This window comes from Triticum aestivum, chromosome 3B, assembly GCF_018294505.1.
Source record: "Triticum aestivum cultivar Chinese Spring chromosome 3B, IWGSC CS RefSeq v2.1, whole genome shotgun sequence".
Taxonomy (NCBI): Eukaryota; Viridiplantae; Streptophyta; class Magnoliopsida; order Poales; family Poaceae; genus Triticum; species Triticum aestivum.
This window is the reverse complement of record NC_057801.1, coordinates 346,578,268-346,590,515: the sequence shown is the minus strand read 5'-3', so window position 1 is coordinate 346,590,515 and position 12,248 is coordinate 346,578,268. Positions and strand designations below refer to the sequence as shown.

Sequence of the window (12,248 nt, the reverse complement as noted above, 5' to 3'; positions counted from 1 at the left end):
TTGGTGGATTGTAAATCTCAAATGCCTTGGTAGGTAGTAAGCTCAGGCACACATGGACAGAGTTACTGTTCAATTCTTAGCATGACTAGCAAGGCTGTTATCCTGGAGTTCCTATATCACAAGTGATCCTTTTGTTATGTCGAAGTATTTAATTTACATCTTTAGAAAATCAGTTCTTTATTACGTACAGTAGCAAAGAAGCAGGGTCTGTCCTAGAGCTACACACGCTCCACAAACAGTAAGAGAAATACAGTCATTATAGATTCTTCAGTGCTTCATATCCTAGCGTTCTTCTTATGCTTAATGGTTTAGATTCTGATATTTTGGGATGATCTGACTCATACTTACTGATGAAATAAAACGATTAGCTTCCCTTGATTTCCTTTCTTAGTTCTGTTCCTTGATGTTGTGTTCTTCATCCGGTCTTCGTGTTCTATACTGTACCAGTTCAAAAAAAAATATTGTACATAACAGAAAACTTCAGCATTTAGCACCCGTTTGTGTAACTTTTGCTGGATCATTGCCTAGTTACTAACTAAAAGAATAAGAGAAGTGATGCATGGTTTTAAATTATATGATACATTTAGAGTTGATGCTCTATAAGAATTTTTTACCATGCATGTATGTAACTTTCGCAAGAGTCCATCTTTCAGATTAGAGTCATTCCAATAAATGAATAGTGTGTCTACACATTCTTATTTATGAATTTAAACCAAATTTAACTCCATGAAGTATTCTACATTAGTGTTCTTACTTCTTACTTTTATTGGCCGGAGAATCTCGAAATCCAGGTGAACAATGAACTACAAATAAGCAAAAATACTTTAAGGAATTCCAAGGCAACCAACAAACAAGCGGGGCAGCGAAGCGAAGCACGCTTTCGCTTCTAGTTAGGATTGATCCCTAATTGAAAGAGTCAGTTCGTATTTGAATAGGTTAATTGAGTATATGTCAGGTAAGAGTCTGAATCCTAGTTGGGTTCCAAGTAAGTCACGTGTAAGGTTCCTCTCTATTTGAAGCAGGCAATCAATAAAGTCTGGTTCCAAATCTGGTGTTGTCTCCTCTGCCCCAATACCTCTCATGGCCAACAGTGAAAAGATCACCAGTGCCGGCCTATGTCACATGGTACCCTTGCACATCGACAACTGCTCCTCCCAGGCTGATTGCTTCGCAATTCCTTTAGGCGGTTTCACCCTCGTCCTCAGCATTGAGTGGCTGCGCAAGCTTGGACCTACAGATGGGACGACGAATTACTTGGACAGGGATAGCTGCTCCTAGGCCAGCGGCTATGCACGCACTCCACAGCGATGACGCAGCCCTTATGTTGATAGTCTGATGACCTCTTTATCAAACCAACTACACTGCCCCCGCACACGTGAACACACAATTCAGCTAAAGCCAGATATGCACCTGTGGCCGTGCGACCGTATCGTTACCCCCAACTTCAGAAGGATGAGCTAGAGCACCAGCATGCAACAATGCTACAACATGGCCTCGTCCAGCCAAGCGACTCCGAGTTCTCTTCACCTATGCTCCTTGTCAAGAAGCAAGATGGCTCATGCTGTTTTTTTGTCAACTAACGTGCCATGAATGAAGACACGATCAACCGAAAGTCACCGATTCCTATTGTCAACGATTTGTTGGATGAGCTTCGAGATGTGTGCTTTTTCACTAAGCTCGACCATCGCTCTAGCTACCATCAAGTGTGCATGCACCCCGACGAAATCGCCAAGACAGCCTTCCATAGCCACAATGGCCATTATGAGTCAACTAACGTGCCATGAATGAATACATGTGTCATGAATGAATACACGATCAACCGTAAGTCCCCGATTCCTATTGCCAACGATTTGTTGGATGAGCTTCGAGATGCGTGCTTTTTCACTAAGCTCGACCATCGCTCTAGCTACCATCAAGTGTGCATGCACCCCGACGAAATCACCAAGACAGCCTTCCATAGCCACAATGGCCATTATGAGTAACTTGTCATGCCATTCAGCCTGGCTAATGCTCTGGCGGCATTCCAAGCTTTGATGAATGATATCATTCGACCATTCCTCTGTCAATTCATACTTGTATTGTTTGATGATATATTGGTTTATAGCTCATCCTGGTTAGAGCACCTTCACCACCTACATGATGTTTTCCAGGTTTTACGCCAACAAATACTCTTCCTTGTTGGATGAAACACCTGGTGCAGCCAACATTGAGTCAGTGGCTCAGTGCCTCAGTGGATTCAGCTCTACGGGACCGCAATGCCTTCCTCCAGGATGTCCGGGGACACATCCTGCAAGCCCAGCAATATGCTAGAGTTATATGATGATAATCACCGGGAACTCTTGTTTGAGATGGGAGAATGAGCTTGGTAGTGCCGACGCTGCAGAACAGTTGAATCCTTGGCAGAGCATGTGCGTGGGAAGCTCGCTCCCACATACTATGGACCATTCAACGTATTGGAGCATATATAGGGTCAGTAGCATACCGTCTGGAACTCCCTCCAGGTGCAAACCGGATGTCTTTCATGTTAGTCTTCTATAGAAATTCCATGGTGACCCTCTGGCTAAGACCTCCTCACTGCCTCGTGTGGAAGACGGCAAGGTGATCATGCAGCCAGCCAAGATCCTCGGTGTAAGCCTACGTCGTGATGTCAAGCATGTGCTTGTTCAGTGGGAAGGTACAGCTGAAGATGATCGCTAATGGTCAGGCTGCGGCAGAGCAAGGCAAGTTACCTTTTGAGTTGTCTTCTAGTTAGGATTGATCCCTAATGGAATAGTCACTTCGTAATTGAATAGTTTGATTGAGCATATGCAGGTAAGAGTCTGAATCCTAGTTGTGTTCCAAGTCGAGTCACGTGTAAGGCTTCAACGAAGGTTTGGTTCCTAATCTCCTGTTGTCTCCTCTACCCTGTTACCTCTCTCATAGCAGATGGGGCGTCACCTGCCGGCCGGCAACTCATCAGCCCAAGAGTATCTCCCCCGGCACGGCATAAACCTCCTATCTAAGAACCATAATAGCTCGTTCTCTAGTTCACCCCTTGTGTTAAAAATGCTTGTGTTAGCTACCTTGCACAAACCATGCAGATCAGTGTTTATTAAGCATGCTAAGAATGTTTGGACTTGAAAAAGGAAAGAAGATGAAAAAACATATTAAAAGGGCAAAAGTGGGGATATGCATAGCTAGAGATACAGTTATACAAATGCACAAGTGAACAATTATGAGATCTGATGTGGTGGAAACCTCTGATAGATTTCTCAGTCTTTCAGGGATTATTTCCAATATGCGCAGCCACGTGCTCATCAAGATCATAGCAAAATAATCATTTCATTCTAAGCAATCCTACAGATTAGTAATGTATTCTTTTTCCACTTTGCTGAATTAGAATTAGTACCTAAATCCTGAAAAATCTGGAGCTGAATATGTGTCAAGAAATCTAGCAAGATCGTCTGCCAGAAGTGGAAGATAAACAGCATTGTATCCAACAGACTGTAGACATTTATTGTGCAAAATTGGGCTCTTGCTCTGCTTTACTGGGTTGGCTATAAGACCAAGAACTTTTGTATCAGGTCCTATACACCTTATATTGTAAATGTCCAATAATTCTTCAAGTGTTGGTTGCCCAGATGCTGATGTCTTTGTAGCATCAAGTATTCCAAAGGTAAGATATCCACCAAATTTTGGGGATAACACCCTTGACATCAAACCTCTCTCACTCATCACCAATCCAATCATAGGCACCTGTCATTTCTATTAATCAGTGAAATGGCAATGTATAGGCCGGCATGAATTAATAAATCATGTAGCTTAACTACTTAGCATGTAAGTGCATATCAGATTAGCTAGCGCAATTAGCCAAACTGATGTTTGGCTTCTGATCAATAATATCAAGCTTTAAAGCCAAGATAAATGAATAATAAGATCGAAAAAATAGCAGATTATATCTTTTGGTCCCCAGATTTATTTTCTTCACCCAGGCCACAAAAATGCAAAGTTTTCACGAAATTTGTACGGGCAGAAAGTACAGACATTATCATCAGTAATTTTAAAAATTTGGCAATTATATCTTTAGCGCGAGAGCATATGCTGCTGGGTGCAAATCTAAATTAGCAGAGATAAAGGATTATATGAAACAGCTGTTGAGTACCTTAACTCTTGTTCTCTGTAGGATATTAATTCTTTCAAGATGGAAAGTGCTAATTTGCTGATTATAAGTAATAGTAGTTGGGAAAATAGCAGAAACTACTGTCGTTATCACTTGAATTTGAGAAAGAAAAAACTGTAGAACTAATTATATTATGGCATTAACACGATGGACGCTTATTAACTTACAATCACTAAATAAACATACCAATGGGTTAGAGAGTAGTGACATGTAAATATGCGATTATTGACTATTTTAATTCAATGTCCATGTCGACTTTCGTAAATATGGTATTTACGACGATCATACCAAAATATTTTGATAATGCAGTATTACTAAAAGTATCGTATTTACAAAAAAGAAGTGATACCGTATTTGCCAAAATACCGTGTTCAGCAGACAAACCGGATGGATACAAAGGTAGCTAGTTAATAAAGTAAGGACAGGGAAAATTTCACAAATTAAGACAGCTAGCTTGTTTTTCTTCAATCTTCTATTCTATATTGAATAAACTATTATTTGAACATACAGGGAAATGGACCAACTAATTCTTGCACAGTACATACAGGTGGGTGCTGTTCATCTAGCTTAACTGAAGCACAACTGTAGAAATTCATTTTTTTAACAGTAGTGGGCCATAGTTAAATTTCAAGTTCTACGGAGCACACCTTCAATATTGAGAAGGCCAAGTTCAATCAAAAGACATAAGGACTGAATATACAAGACAGACACGCGTTTCTGGGAGGAAATAGTGAAATCATTCTTGGATTCTAGAAACTGTCACTTACTTGGCAGTGCACCATCACTTGGAACATCCTTGACACATCAACAATGTCTGTAGCAGTTGTTGCAACTTTAACTATGTCAGCTCCAACTTCTTGTATTCTGGCTACAAGATTTGCAAGATCCTCGCAGGATGGGGTACTTTCATAATTATGTGAAGAAACAATAAGTTTACACTTATCTGGCTTATTACCAGAAAGAAAACCAACAAATTTGTCAGCAACCTGCAACATAACAAAATATGTTGGCCATGAGAGTATTCATATGATTATCTAACACACCAGCTAACAAATCTAGTAGCAAAACCATTGTATCATCAGTTGTAGAAAGAGAACAAAACAGAGTTTCTTTCCATATGTAATACTTGTTTCTTTTTACTAATCTACATTTAGGAACAAGTTTAATCATGAAATGTCTTGTGCAAACTAACATGACATTGACATGTATCCGCAGAATTTGTCCATATTACATTATCCAGTATTCACAAAATGGTGCGCATCAGGAAATTTCCAATGTGTAAACAAACCTTTAACTCGATGTCAACATAGTCTACACCTAGTTCCATAGCTAAATAGAGTGTTTCAAATCTAGTGGCATCATCACCATCATAGCGACCTCCTTCCCAGTTAGGCCTGCAAAAAACAGACACATATGCACAGCATTTATGTAAGGCATCATGGTGCTTAGTTGTACAGTGGAAATTAGTTATATTTTGCAACAACGAGCCACCACGGCAATACAGTCCAACAGGTGACTCGGTAAGGCGCTGGAGGTGATGGCTTAAATGACAATGAAACGGCTTTACTTAGACCTTTCTCTTAAAGCTTGGGAGCCTCTGCTGCACTTTGTATTTAGAAGATTGCAATATGACTATTATATAAGAAGTTCTTTTACTATAGTCATTGTTGGTTAACCCCGTTCTCCAGATCACTGCCATGGCAGCGTTTTCACCTAGTATCTTTGATAGCGTTCCATTTCTTCAGAAATAACGCCCGGTAGGCTATATATCAGCCTAGCCGGTTTATTTGCTTTCTGTTAGAGTAGTTAGCGGCCTCGATGAGCTGGTCATGGGATGGCACAGAGCAAGGAGCGGGTCAAGGCCACAGTAGCCAGGGGACTAGCGCCACTTCTCTGTACTCTGAATAAATAGCGGAGAAATACAGAAAAGCAGCAAATCAGTCTGCTAAGCAAAATCTCCTGTGTGTTCACTGTGTTCATTGCGATCCAGCTGCAACTACAGTTGTCTCCCTTAAATTTACCAAGTTCAAGCTTTTGTTGAAGTGCATGTCTTTCCCATCAGTTTAAACTCAATAGTTCATTGGCCTTTGTATGATGTACATGAATCATGTTCTGTGTAGATGCTCTATGATGTACACAAAATGAACTGCTCTTATGATGCAGTGCATTTTGTTGAAGTGCATGTCTTTCCCATCAGTTTAAACTCAATAGTTTATTGGCCTCAGCATGATGTACATGAATCATGTTCTGTGTAGATGCTCTATGATGTACACAAAATGAACTGCTCTTATGATGCAGTGGTGGCACAACAACTGGGAGTTAGTTGTTTGATGAATTTTCCCAAAAGCATTAATTGACTTTTTGTGTGTGGTTTTCCTGATTCCTGTCATGGGGGGCCAATGCCACAGGGAGCGGAAGCTAGATAGCGTACAATTGTTACTTCAGCACATGTCTTCTTACTATTAGTGATTTCAAATTTAAGGGCACAGTTAGATGCTGTGAAATATGTCATTTCTAAATAATGATGTTTGATCGATATATGATATGACCGCAAATGTAATAGTTCTTCATGAGATTAGTCAGTGACATCCAAGGCCCTTTCAAATTTTCTTTCTCAGGGTCAGATCTGCCTCATGTCATAATTGGTCCACAATTGATCCTTGAAAAAAAAAATTGTGGTTTTTGTATCAGGTAATTCGCATCTTGCATGAATTTGTATTTTAATTCAGTCGAACTGCTACCAACTTGGCAGTATGCTTTTGAATTTAGTATCATAAATTCATAATCATCCACTTATTAGGTGAACAGATTGACTTTGGGGGGATTCCACAGTTCGTGTGTACCTACATACTCGTTGTTTAAACTGTTTTGGCAAAGAACTACATGTGCAGGGAAAGAGCGCAACTGTGCCATCTATAACAGGCGTGTTAGTTTCTTCCCTATCATCTTCAAGTGTCACATAGTTGTGCGTAAATTCCTGACATGGTCCTGCTCCAACAGAGAAGGATTGGTAAGATATCAAGTTTGGTGTTCAAAATAGTGTGTTGACTTCTGATAGGATCTGGGATCCGGGATCCTACCAGGTCTAGCTCATAGGTTGTAGGGGTGGAAGGGGGCTTGGCGAGGAGGAAGGCGAGGTCGCCGGCGCTGGGGCGCCGTCGTCACGTGTGCGAGAGAGAGAGAGAGAGAGAGAGGGAGCAGGACGCGGTGGCTAGGGTTAGGTCTCCGGCTCCCTTCAGGAAGCCGAGCAAATATGATTGCTTCTGCTTAACTTCAAACGAGTCATTACATGAGTTTATATAATCTCCAAATACAATAACTGGGCTAAGCCCCTAATAACGATAAGATAACTGGGCCAGGCCCCTAACTGCCTGGGCTGTAGTAAATGCCGGTCATAACATCTCTCCCCGCCTGCACAAACAGCTCATCCTCGAGCTGGAAGGCGGGGAAGCGCTTGCGGAACTCCTCGAGGTGATCAACGGGCGCCAAACACCTCCGCGTCAGCTAGGGTGGGCAGGTCGCCGAGCCCGGCAGCGGCGGTGTCCTCCTCAATGTAATCCGCAGCCTCCAGGTAGAAGAGTCGCGGGCAGACGTGGCCGGGCACGTAGGGCTCATCGCAGTTGAAGCATAACCCTTGGAGGCGACCCTCGAGTTGCTCGGCCGGGGTGAGCCGGCGGAACGGGCGCGCCGCGGTCGCGGCGAGGGGCGCCGCGGAAGCCTGAGCAGGCCGACCCTCCAGGAGAACTTCCAGCCAGGGGAACTTCCGGCCAGGGCGGCGGCCCGGGGCGGTGACGCCTGCTGGATGGCCACCGCGCGGCGCTCAAAAGCGCGGGCGTAGAACATGGCCGTCTGAAGGTCCTGTGGCCCGCGCATCTCCACGTCCACGCGGATGTGGTCCGGTAGGCTGCCGACGAAGAGCTCAGCCCGCTGACGAGCCGAAACGCCGGGGGCGTGGCACGCCAGTGCCTGGAAGCGGTCGGCGAAGTCTTGCACTGTGGTGAGGAACGGAAGGTGCCCAAGCTCCGCCAGACGGCTCCCGCGTATAGGCGGACCGAAGCACAAGAGGCACAGATCACGGAAAAGCTCCCATGGTGGCATGCTCTCAAGGGTGTAATACCACGTCTAGGCGGCGCCTCATAGATAATAGGAGGCGATCCAGGTGCGGTCGGACGTGAGAGTGCGCTGCCCCCTGAAAAATTGGTCGCATTGGTTGAGCCAATTCAGGGGGTCGACGGTGCCGTCGTAGGTCGCGAACTCCAGCTTGGAGAATCTCGGCGGTGACTGGGCGTGGACGACGGGCGGGTATGTGTCATCCGTGCGGAACAGCAAGGGCAACGACGCCGAGTGTGCAGGCTGCAGAGTACCGCCATGGAAAAGGGGCCCGTCCACACCATAGTAGGGACCCGCGGCACCCGAGGACCCGCCGACCTGCATGGTCGGGGGCGGCGCCGGCGGTGACAGCACATGCGGCTGTCCTGAGGCCATCGTGTAACCGGCTCGATGGACCCGGCGAGCCAGGCCGGTAGCGGAGATGGCGACGAGGGGAAACGGACCTGGTGGATGGGCACCCCGGGCGCCGTCGACGGAAGGCCCGGCCCCGAGATCGCCAGTGGCGGCGGCAGCGGCATGATGGATGCGACGGAGGTCGCCGGTGGTGGCGGCTGCCACGGGAGCTGTTGCGGCCCCGTGATGGTGGTGACGGGGGCGGGCGGCTACAGCCCATAGTGCCCCGCGAGGAAGGTGCGGATGCCCTGGACCGCCTGAGTCAGGTCCTGGAGCGTCGCCGTCATCTCCTCCGGGGTTAGCACGGCGAGGGCGAGCGCGGGTGGCGTCCAGGCGGCGGAGGAGACCGGCCCGGTCAAGGCCGGCGTGCTGGCCGCGGTGGTCATTGGCGATGAAGAGGCGATCGGCAGCGGGAGGGAGGAGGTGGGCGGTGGCGCGGACATGATCGAGCCTGAGACACCTGATACCAGATTGATAGGATCTAGGATCCTACCAGGTCTAGCTCGTAGGTTGTAGGGGTGGAAGGGGGCTTGGCGAGGAGGAAGGCGAGGTCGTCGGCGCTGGGGTGCCGTCGTCACGTGTGCGAGAGAGAGAGAGGGAGCAGGACGCGGCGGCTAGGGTTAGGTTTCCCGGCTCCGTTCAGGAAGCCAAGCAAATATGATTGCTTCTGCTTAACTTCAAACGAGTCCTTACATGAGTTTATATAATCTCCAAATACAATAACTAGGCTAAGCCCTTAATAACAGTAAGATAACTAGGCCAGGCCCCTAACTGCCTGGGCTGTAGTATATGCCGGTCATAACAACTTCTATGTTGTTTCATTCTGAATGACACCAAAGACCCAAAGTTACTCATGAACTTTCTTTCTTGTCCATGGCCACTACAAGCAAGTGTTGCATCAGGTACGTAGTGTTCGTGCCATGCTTGAAGCTCTGCAGGAATGATCCAACTGGTGCTACCCATGCCTCATTGACCACCAGCATTAGTTCGTTCTATAATCACAACTCGTCGGAGCAGATCGGCAACATCTTGGGGCCTGTTCTATTGTTTCAATGCAATCATTTGCATACTTAGTTTTATGTGTATGTTGAGATCTAACGTTAAATCATCATGAGCTCTATGGCAAGCATTCGCATCCTGTAATTTTTACAAACAAGAACAAACTACTGTTTGTTGTTAACTATTTAACTAATTAACCTGACCAGTTATTCACAGCATCCTTGTATAAAATGATTTAGCAAGCCAGCTGGACATATGAAATTGTTTGATCTTCACATTTCCGCTGGCATCCTGTTTTATTGATACCTTTCATATGGTGCTTCATATTCTTGTCAATGCCATAATTTTGCCACCATTAGAACTAGAATAATTAGGCTTCTTTTCATAATTAATCTCAATGCATATGACTCAAAAGCAATGATGAAGGAAGGTGCTAACTGTTTTATTAAAATTTATTTATTTTGTACCTGTTGCAACGCACGGACCCTTTTGCTAGTATCAAAAAGTGCATGTCCGTAAAGGGCTTCTACCATAAATTTATTTTTCTATTTAATGTGTCTAGAAAAAAATCTGTCTGGAAAGCTTGAGATCACAAGGTTTTGATTCTTGCATCGAAACTGATTAGGAGGGACCCTAATAAGGTGCTGCATACGGTGCTTGGTGACGTTCCCTCATGTGCGAGATTGAGCCCGAAATTTTCAAAAAAATTCAAAAATCAACTTTTTTAAGTTTCAAAAAAAATCTGAAAACAAATACACAAGTACTTAGAGAGCTATATTAGATGTGCCTCAAATTTCATCACCAAATACGTTTTGATGTGAGCTGTACCCAAAAAAAGATCATGTGCTAGAAATACGTGGTTTTGTCATTTTTGTGTACCTAACTCAAAAAAGTATTTCACCATGAAACTTTGCAGACAAGTACTCCTCCGTATCAAAATATAAAACGTCTTTTGACACTAGGGAGTAGTATACATCCATATGTATGTGTGTGTTTTTCAGAATTTTTCGAAACCTAAAAAATTGATTTTTGATTTTTTTTTTCAAACCAATGGCTCAATGGAGCTCGAGCTCATTAGCAATTTCCGTTGTGTGAATATTTTTTGCTAACTAATATACGGTGAGATGTTCAAAAAAAAAAACTAAAACAACACAAAAGCTATGATGCACAAAAGCAAGCAAGGGAACACTCCAGGCCGGTGAGCAGCATCTGCGCGCCCGTTCCGAATTTGATTATTCGCAAGTATCTGCACGCCCGTTCCGAATATTGCAACACGGACGCGAAATCTCAAAACAACCAAACCGGGGATCGAGAAGCAGGCGAAGAGGAGATCGAACCGGTAGGTGACAAGAACGGGGAGTGGGCAGCTGTGGAGCAGACGTGGAAGGTCCTCCCGCGGGCGGAACCCCTCGATGTAGTCCAGTCGGATCTCGACAAGGTCGGCCCCTGCGGCCGCTGCGGCCGCCGCGTCGATCTTCATCTCCTCGACCGTCCGCCCCACCAGCGGCACACACAGCAGCGTCATGTCCTCCTATTTTTTCTTCCTTCACGCTCCCGATGCAGATGCGGGCGATCAGGGTGGGGGTTGGTGTGAACTGCCCACGTACGCGACTGGGAAATGAGGGTGGGTGGAGGACTGGAGGTGTGAAGAAAGAGAGCGCAAAGGTTCTAGGGTTGGTGGGGGTGAGGTTTTTCTTTTTAGGGAAAAGCCTCTTGTCACTTTATTGCGAATTCAGTGTACATGGGTAATCAAAAATGTAGGTGTATCATTATCCTACAAATACATTGAATTATTGTTATAAGCGTGTCTAGCTAAAAAATTTGCCAAGCCATTGGCTTCCCTAGGACAGTACTGAAATCAAACCGATGATATTCCATGAGCAATTTGGAAGCAATCTGCCATGATAGCTGAATATGGTGCCAAAACATCACTAACTCCATTACATGCATTGATAATCTCCAAGGTATCAGCTTCCACGGTAACTCTGGAGCAAGCAATATCATGTAATAGTTGGAGGCCCCTCCGAATCGCCATAGCCTCCGCCGCTGCAGTGTTAGATGCGTGATCAGACACTTCGGCTACCCCCTCCAAAGCTTCTCCCCTACTGTTCCGTTCCGAAGAACAGCCGAAAGTACGCGGCATCCGTACATTTTGTACGTGCCTACGGGAGGTTTCTCCCAATGGAATTTGCACTCTTGATGGTGAGGGGTCTTCACAGCGAAATTTGCTGCCATCACACTGATTGTGAAAGTTGTGCTTGATGGTGGGGGTGAGGTTGGTGGAATGCTGACAGCAGAAGTTAGATATCTGTGTTAGACATTTGAGGCGACGAAAAAGACCGTCATCTGAGGCATTTACGGCAACTCCAACCCATGCATATGATCTGCGATGTTCGTTTGGATTAAAACCGACGAAAATGTCGGCCTGACTGCCGAATGCATTTCAGGATCAAATTTGCGTCTGATTTGTGTCCATACGGACACGAGACGGACGCGTCGCGTGTTCACTCGTTGTCCATCTCGGGCCCATTTGTTGGCTGACCAACCACCACCACGGTTATAGTCAATACTGCCCACTTAATTTGAG

At 45.3% G+C, this 12,248-nt stretch overlaps 1 protein-coding gene across 3 annotated transcripts in view; it reads right to left on the bottom strand.

Moving 5' to 3' along the window:
- Window positions 1-11,322, bottom strand: part of LOC123069867 (bifunctional 3-dehydroquinate dehydratase/shikimate dehydrogenase, chloroplastic) — a 28,623-nt gene extending 17,301 nt beyond the window's left edge. Inside the window, exons 1-5 of one of the 3 annotated variants that reach the window (XM_044492821.1) lie at window positions 10,999-11,322; window positions 5,448-5,553; window positions 4,927-5,145; window positions 3,389-3,735; window positions 349-438 (exon numbers count right to left, since the gene is read on the bottom strand). In XM_044492821.1, the coding sequence (XP_044348756.1) occupies window positions 349-438; window positions 3,389-3,735; window positions 4,927-5,145; window positions 5,448-5,553; window positions 10,999-11,186 (950 nt within the window). In that variant the 5' untranslated portion in view covers window positions 11,187-11,322. The remainder of the gene's footprint in view (window positions 1-348; window positions 439-3,388; window positions 3,736-4,926; window positions 5,146-5,447; window positions 5,554-10,998) is intronic. The other 2 variants (XM_044492822.1, XM_044492823.1) reach the window with 2 other exon arrangements.
- Window positions 11,323-12,248: the final 926 nt, after the last annotated feature.